The sequence below is a fragment of the Cynocephalus volans genome, chromosome 3, assembly GCF_027409185.1.
Source record: "Cynocephalus volans isolate mCynVol1 chromosome 3, mCynVol1.pri, whole genome shotgun sequence".
NCBI classification, from domain to species: Eukaryota; Metazoa; Chordata; class Mammalia; order Dermoptera; family Cynocephalidae; genus Cynocephalus; species Cynocephalus volans.
The window spans coordinates 52884963-52898619 of NC_084462.1; the positions used below are offsets into that span (position 1 = coordinate 52884963).

At 41.5% G+C, this 13657-nt stretch overlaps 1 protein-coding gene across 5 annotated transcripts in view; it reads left to right on the forward strand.

The window, feature by feature from the left end:
• AGBL1 (AGBL carboxypeptidase 1) overlaps positions 1 to 13657 on the forward strand; it is an 866292-nt gene that overhangs the window by 62444 nt on the left and 790191 nt on the right. For all 5 annotated transcript variants that reach the window (XM_063089333.1, XM_063089334.1, XM_063089330.1 and 2 more), the window contains 2 exons: positions 1375 to 1506; positions 4998 to 5091. In XM_063089333.1, coding sequence (XP_062945403.1) covers positions 1375 to 1506; positions 4998 to 5091 — 226 coding nt within the window. The remainder of the gene's footprint in view (positions 1 to 1374; positions 1507 to 4997; positions 5092 to 13657) is intronic.

The window sequence follows — 13657 nt, forward strand, 5'->3', positions numbered from 1 at the left end:
AACATGGCATTGTAAGTCACGTGCTTAACATGTGGGGCTAGGGGCCTGACAAACAAGAGCCATGTAGATTTCATAGGAGAAAGAGAGATGAGAGATACACCAGGCAGTGATTTCCAAATTATTGACCTTATTACTATTGTAATAAGTATATCAACACAGTTTCTGCCACCACGAGGTTCTGGTCTTGACTTTGACATTCACGTTGCAATGGGCTGACCTAAACAGAACAGAAATGAGGTTGGCTGCTCATGAAAGAGTGGGATAGATTTCTCCTTTCTGATGAAGGGAATGGGTCTTGTAGGCTTAGTCACAGTCTCATTGCTGATGTCCTTGGTTCAGAGGTAAATATTGGTGAAATAAGTTTAGTATGTTGTCTCTGGTTTAATCTTTTCCAGCTGCAATGAATCTAATAGTGTTGTATGCCTGCGAAAACAAACATGATGATTTAGGCATCCCACTTTGAAAAGGACACAGACAAATGTGACACGTAGTGTAGTCACTTGGTATTATAGTGGGAACAAGGAACACAGAATAAAAGGTGCATTTACTTTGTTTTTATGCTTATTTTCTAATTATTAAAATAATAATGACTTACCTGCAACACTAGATGTCAGGTTATTTACAGTGATAATTTAGGGGAAAATTTTATTTTTAAAAATATGTTTTGAATTTTCATCATGAAAATTTCCTGTCATATAGAAAGGTGATCTCTTATATACCTAAAACTTAAATCTAACCATTGTTAACATTTTGCCATATTTCCTTCTTCTATTTATTTTCATTTGAAACATTTTAGGGAAAATTACAGATAGCATTTTTCTCCTAAATACTTTTGAGCGCATTTCTTTAAAAAAGAGACTTTTCCTACATAACCACAATACTGTTATTACAACTCTAATAAAATTAGCAATACGTGCATAATTTATACTCATTCCAATGTCTCCAAATGTTCCAAGCTGTCTTTTACAGACATATTCAAAGCAGGATCCAATCAAAGTCCGCACTTTGCATTTGAATGTCATGTTACTTAAGTATTCTTAATTCTAGAATTGTCTTAAAGGAAGAAATTTATACCCAACTGAACTGTATATAGTTCACGTATGGGAACAACCAGAAGCATCTTTAGACACAGGGACTTGAGAGTCAGACAGCTTACAAACCCTCATGTAAATATGTGTACCCTGAGATAGTTCTTCTGATTCATTTGGCTGCAGTGGGGACATATTTATCAGCATTTTTTACTAGGTCTGAAAAGTGTCTTTAGCAGTGATCATCCTCCTCTCTCCATCATCTTCCCTTTCCTCTATCCACACATCGTACAATCTTCAGGGTCAATGTGAAATGCAACTAAGATGGCTTGATTTGTGTTCTTAGATAAAAAGTTTGGACAGAAGGCACTGGAATTGGAAGCACTTGATGTGACACTGATTCTGGCCAGGAAAAACCTGTCCCATAGCCAGAACCTGCTCCACTGTCTCTGGGCTCTACGTGTGTTTGCCTCCAGTGGTAAGTGACTCTGTGTGGCTCTCTGGGATGGGACACCTGGAAGCCTCCACATGGGATGCCTAAAAACCATGTGGGAGTCTGGTTGGAAGGAGAGTGTGGGTAGGGGATATATATGGTCCTGACCAGATAAAGGAGCTTAACAGTCCAGAGGTGGTGGGGGTGAGAAGTTATTTATCTCCTCCTTAGCCAGGTAGAACTCCTGAGTCTTTTTCTAATGATCAACTTTGATATGGTTTTTCCTTGCGTGTCACCCAATTACAGCATTCTAGGCTTTTCTGTTAATACTACAAGTTGAAAAAGACCTACAGCAGGAGAAAGACAGACTTTACTTACTCTTTATCATATTCAAAGCACAGTATTATGTGTGTTACATCTGTCAAGAATGACTCTGACATCCCAGATCTCCCTACTGTATTCCTGAAGTTATTCATTGATTACAAAATTCTTTACACATTTTTTTTTTAACCTCATAATCCTTCTCAGCATTTCCTCTGGGTAACTACTAGATACATCATAGCATGTGGGTTGATACTTACTTGCCATCTCTTGATCTGGATTATTTCTCATTATCATAACAATTTTGTATTTAGACCCACAATCTTAATAGCTAAAATAAATTTAAAAAGAAGCTTAGAAGAGTGAAGTAATTGTTCGAATTCATACAGATAACAGGTCATGAGGGCTGAGTTTCTAACTCCAAAACTCATGTTAATTCTACTCCACATGGAGACATTTTTTATTAATAGATTAGATTCTATACCTCCCATCTCACATGTAATGAACACAGACTTTTGTTTCTCCTTTCTGAGCTCCCTTCCTCTGGAATAAAAGTGACAATTATTTAGATGCAATATGCTCTGTAACGGAAAGAACGCAGGCTTAGAGCCAGAAAGACCTGGGTTTGACTCTGATTCTCTTTCTTATGGATCATGGAACATGGTACTTCACCTGTTTAACCTCAGTTCTTCCTTTGTAAAATTATGGTAGCAGTAATTATTACAGTTAGTCCGTTGGGGCTGCCATCAGAAAATACCGCAGTCTGGGTGGCTAAAACAACAGAAATTTATTTCTTCACAGTTCTGAAGGCTGCAAATCTGAGATAAGATGTTGGCAGATTTGGTTTCTTCTGCGGCCTCCTTCCTTGGCTTCCAGATGGCCATCTTCCTCCTGTGTCCTCACATGGCCCTTCCTTTGTGCCCATGCATCCCTGTGTCTCTTTGTATGTCCAAATTTCCTCTTCTTATAAGGACACCTTCGGATTAGATTAGGTCCACCATAATGACCTCATTTTAACTTAATTTCCTCTTTAAGGATCTATTTACAAATACTACCACATTCCTAAGTATTGAGGATTAGGGTTTTAATACACAAATTTTCAAGAGACACAATTTAGCCCATAACAGAGCTTATATAAAGACTTGGTAGGTGGGATGAATAAGATAATGTTCATGGGTGGGTTTGCTACATAGCAGCAGCTCATAGTGTTAATTTCTCTTCCCTGCCTTACTCTTTCCCCTTATTCTTTTGAAATAACAGGAAGGATATAAACACGGGGAATAAATAAGTGATTTTTTCCCCCTAACTATCCCAAGAGCTCCTAAAACTATCTGATTTTCATTGGTTGATTCTATTCATAAGCATGAAGGACCCACAAAGAGAAAGTCTTTCTGGAGAATAAAGAGATAGGTTCTTGACTCTTTGTTCACAGACAGAGCCTCCTCTCACTCATCTCATATATATTGACCAGAAAATCAGAGTGTTTGGGAGAGGCTGAATGGATATGTATAAGCCCATCCATAACAGAGAAAAAGAATGGTGGTTTTGTGTAAAAGACAACTCTCATTAAAGAGAAGCCAGGAGGTGTGCCACCCTCATTTGGAGCTTATCAGCAGTATGGAATTTGAAGTATCTCATGGTTTCTTAAGGAATAATTAGATTGAATAACTTGCCTTCCTTATATATAATGGTTATGAAAATCTAGAAAAGTTCTTACAGCTAGAAATCTGAGAAATCCTGAGATTTGCCTGTGGGTTTGAGGAGGTGGTCATTTGGCTCATATTCCAAACCTGCATCTATTGTACCAACCAACTGTTTCAAAAGATATTTAAAAAATTATACTGTCACTTTCTGTACATTGACTTTACTGATGAGACGCAAGGAGAGTTCAAGAAGCCTGTGGATTGCTGTGCCTTTGGTGAATTGTTAGCTACTGTTGAATGTTCTAGCAAGCTTTCTAAAACCTTTTTCCAAGGGAGGAGTTGGCTGGAATCATACTGGGTCTATTGTAGCCAATGAATCCTTTGGCAGCTTTCAGACAGCCAATGGGGATGTCTACAGAGCTGTCACAGACCCAGCCTTGGTGAACTCTGTGAGGATTTCTTATTGTTATCTGCTTCCAATTCCAAGTCCAAACTCTTTCCAGCTAGAATCAGTTCTCTTAAAACCATCCCTTCCCTCATTGTACTTAATACTAGAATTTTGTTGAATTATTTGCCAAGAGTTTGCTCTAGCTTGTTTTCCCAATTTAGAAGTAAAAACTGAGTTAGTAACCACAAGAGTGGAAGATTGATGGGTAGGACTAGAATGCCAAATCCCCAAAATTTGAACCAGGCAATTACTGCCTGTACTAGCCTCAGGAGGGACATATGCATAGAGGATGTTCCAGGAACATGTGCTCTTTGTAACAGCTAACACGTCAGCCTCAGCCTTTGACTGGTATACTGTACTGGGATGAACTATATTAGAGCCTCCAGATTTTCATTCAGCCTCCTTTCCCAAGGCCTGGAGAAAGCCACTATAAGCCACTCTTGTTTCTCTCTCTTTGCTTCTCTAACACCTCCTTGTTCCTGCTCACTATTCCTAGAACAGGGCTGGCCCCAAACACAAGACTTTCCTAGGTCTCTGTCTTAAAAACACCAGTGCAGTGGATGAAAGAAAGAAGAGAGTCACACTTTGAAAGACAACCTTCTTTCTTTCACCACTGAAACTTTTGCCTTCTGCTAGAATGTCTCCATTTTGTGTCCTGTAGATTCCTTTTATTTTTGGACATGACCAGAGCTCTTCGTAAAGTGGTCTTTGTGGAGTGGAGTATTGAGGATATTGAAGAGAGGCTATGACATTCTTGGAGATGAGAATGACATTCAGAGGTTTTATTTATCTGACAAGATACCCCTTTGAGTTTCTTTCTATTATTCATGTCTATGACTATGTTTTTACAACCATCTCATTGGACAAAAAAGCAAAAATTTTCCAGGCTCTGAGCAGAAAGGACTGATTCTTCCTTAGGCATTCTAATGGAGGCATACTCAAGTCATGACCTTAGTCATGGGAGGTCCAAGTACAAAACTTGCAGGGGAACTTGCAACCAGGGTGGAAAAGTAAGGGAGCTCTCTTGCTTATTAGGTTAAAGTATTAATGGAGTCAATACAAGTTGTACTGATCCTTAACCCATCCACTCGTGACAATAACTACTGTGCTTTTGTCTTTCTCAGTCACTACGGGAGCCATGCTGGGAATTAATGGAGCGATGGAACTGCTTTTCAAGGTCATTACTCCTTATGCCCGAAAGCGCACCCGAACAATCAGGTACAAAGCATGTTTGTAGTATTTCTGCCCTCTTTGTAACAGATGGAAAGATGGAGATGGCCCTATATACATCCTCAGGATGCTTCCAGTTCAGTTTAGTGATGACTTCTCCCTTATAGATATGTTTCAGTGCTTTTACCTCATCTCAGCTTGTATCCCTTCCAACCCATGAGTCATTTCCTCTAATCCTCCCAACAGCCCTGAATGGGTATATGATTATACTAATTTTCAGATGAGAAAGCCAAAACGTGGAGAGAGCCTTATCCAAGGTCACAGTGCTAGGAAATGGCAGAGTTGAGATTTGAATCCAGGTCTTTCAGACTCAAAGTCTCATATGTTTTTGCCTGAAGTCTTCAAGTATGTTGTTTTTACTGACAGCAAATTTACCATCTACCCTAAATGAGTAAAGTCCTTAAAAGACAGTCCAGAAATGACAGGGTCTCTAAAGAGTCAGCCAGTTAAACATCTGATATGAAATCTAGGCCTTATAATAGTCCACCATGTGTGTGCTCGTCTTGAGATGTATTTTTATGATCGGAAAATGAAACTCAGCCTATTCTCTCTGCCTCTGCTTGCTAGAGTGGAGTGAATCACCAAGTTAAAAAGGGAGATGGTTAGACATGAAGGCTTTAGAGATATTTGAAACCATTAAGATCCATCATTTACGGGAGTGACTCAGCAAGGACCTTGAAAGAGTATTAGAAGAAATTCAGCCAATTTCCAAGATATATGGGGTCATTTGGCAAGTACCATTTCTATGCCCAGCCATGGTATTTTCTGCATCCCAGCATCAATCTTCAGCTCATGTTCCACCTGATTATTTTTCTCTTGGGTCACTACGGTTATGCCATTACCATCCGTTTCACCTGCAGCTCTCTATACCAGCATTTCCTAGAGTGAAATACATTATATCTCAGTAAAAAAAACTTCCTCATCAAATAAACTGGGAAGTATTAGATTAAACAAAGTTTGATAGGTTTCTTTACTGTAACTTCCCACAGCCTCTGTAAAGCCAACACATATTGAGACTATCTACAGTGGTTGTGCAGTAAGTATACCCTGTTCCAAATCTGATTTGGCCAGAGAATCTTTTTTTTTCCCCCAAGACCAACTATTTTGGGGGGTTTAGTGTTTTACGTATCTCATTTTGTAAATCTCTTCTCTAGAGTGCAAATTTATCGCAAAGTGGGATTCAACTAAATTCTACCAAGGGACCGTCATCCAGTAGGTCTAAAACTTCAGAGTAACAAACTCAGGGACAAAAAAAAAAGATTTTTTTTTTAAAATTATACTTTATTTCTGTCTTAAACTCTCATTTATGTCAGATAACAAGCAATATAAATGTGTATCATCAGAGATCTAAGTCAAATTAGTATTTCTTTGGTCCATTCAGGATTTTCACTCTTCCAGGGTGAGTCTGAGTTCTAAGGAGCTATGGTAGTGCCGAGCTGTTGATGGACAAGTAGCGCTCATCCTCAGTCATCTTGTGTCCACTTGGATGTGGATGACTTGCGTATGTCTCATTTTTATCATTGCGTGCAGGGCTTTGCTGCTGACATCTGCAGTCTCGACATGTCCTTTGATCACTGTACTTTAAAATTCGTGAACTTCATCTTTCTGCCCTATTCACAAGGTTTCTTCTAATCTGATACTGTCATAACTCAGCTGTTCAGAAGTTCAGGAGTATCTGGTGGCTTCCCCTACATCACATGAAAACCTGTGTGGTGTCTGGGGGGCCCATTCACATACGAGTCTCACACGGTCTTCTTTGCCAGTTGAGTGCCATGTTGTTTGGAGGGTTTCCCTAGGAAGCCCCTCCTGGCTAACCTTGGGTATCAAGGTACTAAGCCCCTCCCTTATGGGGTCCTGACAGCTTTTAATATCTTCCCCATTCAGCTTAGGAGAAGAAAGCAACACAGTACAGAAGTCCCCTTTTCAGAGACCCACACAAGTTGCCATCTCTATTGCTTTCTTTTCCTCCTGCAAAGGCAGTCAAATTCAGGTAGAGATCTGATCAAGGGGTCACAGGAAAATGGGAAGTTAACACCAGGTCTTAATGGGGGTGAAGTCTTCCCATAACAGAAAGAACTCTTCGGGGACCTCAAGCATATTACTGCATGTCTGGTCTGTCCCATGAATTTTGGCCAAGATGGTTCCCCTTCTTTAGCCAAATGTCAAATTAAAACCAAACCTCCGTTGAGGAGAGGCTTTTCTACCAACCACTACAATATAGCTGTCATTGCCGTGGTGTTTACTAGGTGCCCTGCACTGTGCTAAGCTCTTAGTATGCATTATCTCCTTTGAGCCTCTCCTCTACTTTGCAAGACAGGTTGCTCTTACTGTCCCCAGTTTCACAGGAAAAAAATTGAAATGGAAAGAAGTAACCTGCTGGGGTTTAAGTGAAAGAGTTAGGGTTTAATCGCTGTCAGACACATGAGCCTCAGCTCTTAAGCCACCACTGAAATATCTTATGCAATCTATTTCCAGCATTTTATTTCTAAAACAATTATATGTAAAACAATCAGAAGCAGTTAAAGATTGCTAAAATTTCTTTTGCCATCTAAATGGCTCATACCCGTGGAACAATTTGCTTAATTATAGGGGAGTCCTTCTCTGCAATCTAAGGGCTATTTCCTCTCAAGGACTATTCCCTCTGCTTTTGAATTATATGCCCAAGCTACCTTGTTTTCTACCTTACCCCTGCTGTCCAATAGCAAGATAAGAGCAAAGGGGCTGAAATCAGAAGAACTGCACTGTAGCCCACTTTCCAGCTGATTCCTTGGCAAGTCGTTTAACTTTTCTTATCTGAGCTTTGACATTTCTCAAAGCATAAATATCAAGTCTTACCTCCTAGGTTTGTTGTGGGCATTAAGAAATAATGTGCAAAAACTTTGTGAGCTTTGACAAGTTGTAACATTGTAGATCATTATTAATAAAAATACTATTGGATACCTGGCTACCCACTGTGGATCAAGCAGCGGAGGCTATAGAAAAATATGGAGATGGGAACTTTCTGCCAGTTCCCATCTTCTCTCATGAACTCCATCCCCAAAATAGTAGCTAAGATGTACCCAAATGAATTCTACCCAACTCCACTGGGATGCCAGAATCCGTGGATTTGAAGGAGTCTTCCAAAAAGAGGATAAAGTAATGCGTCAGGGGACAAGAAGAGCCCTACTGAGTATTATCCTCCAAACACTAGTGAGCTATGGAAAATTTATTCTGGAAGGTTTATCTGCCTTTGTAAGAGCAGATGCCCAGGGTTGTGCCACTATAACTCCTCCCTCCTGTGGAGATTAAACCTGTCCTGCTTCTCTAGCATGAACCTAAAATTAGATGTGCAGCTGTCCTATGAAGCCTTGTCTCCAGACAGTACTCAGAGCAAGATTTATGACAGAAGTCCCAACCATTCACTTACCAGAGAGAAGGACATGCTGGGCAATGTCACTAACCTCTGTGGCCTTGTGCCAGCCCACACCCCAGAGGTGGCGGCTACTCCAGGCCTCCCTCACTTCCCAGATACCCACCATCCTGGCACACCTCTGCCATCACACTCTCGAAGTGGCTTGTGCCTGTTCCCTTCCTTTTGCTCCTCATGACAACCGCACACATCCGAGCAGTTGTGGTCAGACTTGGACTGCCACTGTAGCCCTCTGGTTGGTCTTCCCTGACTTCAAAGCCATCAAGAATGTGCCTCAGTTTCCCTTTCCAGCCTTATCTGTCAGTACACCTCCCATCTCTCTTTCCAGCTAACTCTTCCTGAATGTGGCATGCCCAATTCTGCCGCAGGTCTTTTCCTTCCTCTGGAATGTCATGGCTGCCTTGACAAATGGTAGAAGTCCTACCCAGTCTTCAGACTCCACCTGATGCTACCTGCTCCACCAGGGAGAAGAAATCTTGTCTCCTCAGTTCTCCTCCAGAGCTTTGTACATGCTTTCATTTAACATGCATTATATCTAACTCTGTGCTATGCTAACCTGTGTGTCTTCTCTCTTCTCTAAATTTTATACTTCCTGAAGGTAAAAGTCAAATTATATTTATCCTGCTATTTTCCAAAAGGCCTAGCCCAGTGCCTAGACTATCGGAGGCTATTAATTAAATTTGAAAGAAATACCTCCATTAAAATTTTTTGGGTGAATTTTCTATGTAATAATGAATAAAACACAGCATGTACTGAGTAGGTACTATGCTAAGCATCTCATATTTATTATCTTTTTTCCTTTGATCCCAAGTTGTCTCTCTAGGTGGGGTTCTGCCATGTCTAAACATGTCTGGGAAATCATGTGGCAGGCCCACTAAAGAACTCTGTCACTTGAGGGACTGAGGTGCCTTCAGGAGAGGACTCACTCTAAGAGACCAAGGGGCAGGAACCATTAGCTGGAAAGGGGGCAACGTTTCACTCACTGGAGGGAAGGAAAGGTGCACAGCCTTCTAAATTACTTGGAGTTGTCTGGGACACTGACAGAGATTGGCAAAAGGAACGAACGCTCTGAATTTGAGGGCAGGTCAGGGGTGGCATTCACACGAAAACTTTGCCATCCATTTGAACCAGGCTTCCAGTATTTGGTCTGTTAGTTGATTCAGCTGGGGCATTACTACACAGTGGAATACTACTCTGCTATAAAAAAGAATGAAATACTGCCATTTGCAACAACATGGATGGACCTAGAGAGAATTATATTAAGTGAAACAAGTCAGGCACTGAAAGAGAAATATCACATGTTCTCATTTGTGGGAGCTAAAAATAAATAAATAAATACACAAATAAACTTGGTGGGGTGGGGGAAGAAGACACAACAATTACAATTCCTTGAAGTTGATACGACAAGTGAACAGAAAGGACATTGTTGGAAGGGAGGGGGGAGAGGGAAGGGGAAGGGAGATTTTGGTGATGGGCCACAGTAATCAACCACATTGTATATTGACAAAATAAAAAAAAAAAAAAAAGAATTTCTGGGGTTGCTTTTTATAGACATGGGGAGGAGGAACTGACACTGGGCCAGAGTGTGCTACCTCTTACCAGTTTGTTCTGCTGTGGACAAGCTTGTTTATCTGCACTAAAGCTGTCTTTGAGCTGTCCAAACTCACTAAGTAGGAAAATTTATTGAGGCAAAGACAGATTACTTGTCTGTGACTGAACGATCTTGTGACCTTAGAAAAGCTCATGTTCACTCCATGTCTCAACACTCTCTGCTAGGAGCAGCCCCCTTATTCCCTCCTTTCCAGGATGGGCCTAAGGGCTTTGGTAATAATGACGTCTATCTTCACTGGCCATCCACTGGACCTTTTCCAAAGTATAGCCACATTCCCTCTGATCCAGTTGGATCCTCACACGGTAAAATTTAACCCAGCCTTTGAAACTGCGTTATCAGGTGTTATCATCAGTTTATCTCCTGGGACTTTAAACTCTGCTGGCTTGCCTTGCCTCATAAATATTACAGTCAATCAGGAATGGTTTGGATCTTCCTAGCAGAGGCCAGTTCTTGAATTGTATTCTCTGACCATTGCTCCACAGTTTGGGGAAGAGAACTCAGTCCACAGGCTGAGATGGTGCCTTCACCTCTCACCTTCATTCCTTCTGGAGCTTCCCCAAGAGCATGTGAATTCAGGAAGTATGTTGTTCAGGACTGTGTGGGTCTCACCTTCACAGAGGATAGTGACTACAGTATTAGCACACTTCAATACCCTCTCAGATCTTCGGGGATTCATTCTGTGATCTGTCTCTTCAGGCTCAGGGGTCCCTGGGCCATGGGCTGCTGTGGGACCATGGGGGTCAAAGGCTGTGTTCTTAAGACCATCTGTGCTTAAGTACCCTGGTAACAGGAGGAGATAAATGTGTTTGGTCTTCAGCAAGCCTCATCAGCAAATTCTTCAGTTCAGTCTCCTGTTGGCTATCCTAGTGGCTCCCTGTGCTTAGACTAGTGTTAGGTGATCTTCTCCCTTCAAAGGTCCGATCTGCCAGGGCCTCTGGCATTTGAGCTTTGCCTGGGTGCAGGATTACTGGGCCTTGCTTCACTGGCAGCTTTTTATGGTGATTTCATCTTCAATTTATGAGCTGGAAAAATGCCATTCTCCTATCCCTCCCTGCAAATCACTGTCTTTTCCCAAAGCCGGGACTTCTGGGCTTTCTCCAAGCATCACACCACTCCACTTTATCTGAACAGTGTAGTTGATAGATGATTGGAGACCCAGCCAAAGTTAATGGGTTCCCTGAGATCACAAGTGATTGGTGACTCAGCTACTTTGTCACTAAGACATTGAGAATCCAAAGAACAAGAAACAAAAGTTTTCTGTTTCTTAAAATAAGTACTGAATTCCTCCTTGGGTTTTCATTTTCCCATAGCCCCCACAAGGGCTTTGTGACTTTCCATTCAATATAATTAGTCCCTGGTCTCCAAGGCATGGGCTCATATTGAGGGTTCAGAAGCTGTGTGTTCCAGAGCACTTGGACTCAAATAGCTTTGAACAGGAACAAAAAAGATTCCACCCCATCCTTACAAGTGCTGATATTGGGGGTGTGCACAGGAGCTAAATTTACTGAAAGAGTGATTATTGCATCTGCAACTTGATTCCAAGCTTGTAACTGATGGTGGGATGAATAGTTTCCTCCATGAATTAAATCTTGGCAGCTAGGTTTATGGGTTTAAGTCCCTTTTGTTTTCTTAAGAAGATAGTGATCTCTCCCTGATTAGGGCCAGTTGTAGATATTCAAGTCATGAGATCTAGAGCTGGAAGTCCTAGAGGAATGTCTCATTCATCTTCTGTCCAGGTAAGGTCACTGAAACCCACAGAGGTCAAACAAAGCCTTCTACTCTAACTTCAAGACAATATTCATTACTCTAAGATGCTCTACTCCATAATACAAAACAAACAATGCATGCCTTGAATTAGGACCTTTATTTGACAGCGTCCCATGTATCTATCTCAGTGCTGGGCATTGGGGACTTGAAAACAGCAGAAGGTGGACCCCATCTTCAGGTTGCTAACTGTCTACACCAGCAATAACAGTGCAGTGTGGCCAGGAGGGCCTATATTCTGACCCAGTCTTGAACTTGTGAAACAGGCCAGCTTCCTGTTCTGTAGAAATGTTCTCGTAATGCCTTTCTCAGAAATACCATTAGAGCTGAGTAGGCAGGGCCTCTGCTTTGGGTGCTGGGCCTCAGGAGGCCTTGCACTTTAAAGAGTCTTCCTTGGAATGTAAAATGTGTCTCTCTGGTGCCTGAGAAGATCTTGGTTGGGTAGTGCCATCCAGGTGGGGGCTGCAGTCCCTGTTTATCCTTTTTGTGGTGCTCTCTGATCCCCTCTCATTCTAATGAGGTTGACCACATGCCTTGAAGAGGAGGAACTTTGGAACTTGTGCATATGGATTGTCCTGGGATCCCATGGCCAGTCCTTGATTCAGCCGTGTTGGCCTGGCCAGTAGCTTTTTCCTACTGCAGGTGTGGTATGTCCTCCCCAGGTTGACATGGAGGTGAGGGCAGTCAGAATGATGCTGACATGCTGATGTTAGATGGAGCAAATTGTTTACACAAACGGGGCTCCAAAAAAACAAAAGCAAAACTTCCTGGGTCCTGCATACCCTGGGTTGAACTTACATGCACCATTTTCCCCAGTAAGGATACTATACAGAAACTTTATTTCCATCTTTATCTGCTGAAGCCTGTACTGCTCATACCTCCCCATCAATTTCCCCCACTTTCCCTCCGGAGACTGGAGTCAGGCTCTTAGGAACTTTCACTTGCCATCGAAGCTCGTTTTCCAGCCCATACTGATTTAGTGAAGAGCTTTTGCAAAAAAGTTTGTATCTTCCTGTGAATCACAACTTTCTCACAATTCCGTAACTGCCCAGAAATATGTGGGAGGAGGTTTTAGGAATGGGGGGGATACAGAAAGACTTATCAGGAGAGACTCTTGTGATCTACCCTTTTCTTTGAGGGAACTGGTATTTCTAATAGGCCGTCACCCAATTCTTCAGGGATTGATTCTAGAGGCAGACACCACAAATTATAAAGCAGATGGGGGAAGTAAACGTTCTTTGCTTTTCCTATGGGACTATGAGTGGGTGCAGTGTCTGGAGATGTGCGTCTTTAGCAGAGATGAGCCAACAAATTAGCTGAGAAGGAAAGGGTCAAAAGGAATCATCACTCAGATGTACAGCCCTCAAAAGCTAGCTGATCTCAAGAGTCTAGGCAGAGATGACAGCAGGATGAAGACAGATTGGAAGCTTTCTGACTAAGTTCCATTACAGTGCTATATTTTAATATTAGGTCTCCATGTGATTATTAGTTATATTCAATACAGCTAATGAGAAAAATGGGTAAAGAACAATAGATGGCCATTTAAAAAGAGTAAATATTGTAAGTCTGATCTGAATTTCTTTCAAATGGTACATAGTAGGTATTCAGTAAGTGCCAGTTAAATGAATGAACACTGTTGTTTTGCTTTGGCTAAATCGCACTCTTTTAATCATCCATTTATTCATTCAATAGTATTTTTTGGCTATTATTATTAGAAGAGATACGTGGGCTTTGAGATGAAAGGACAAAGTTTTTGCACTCAAGGATCT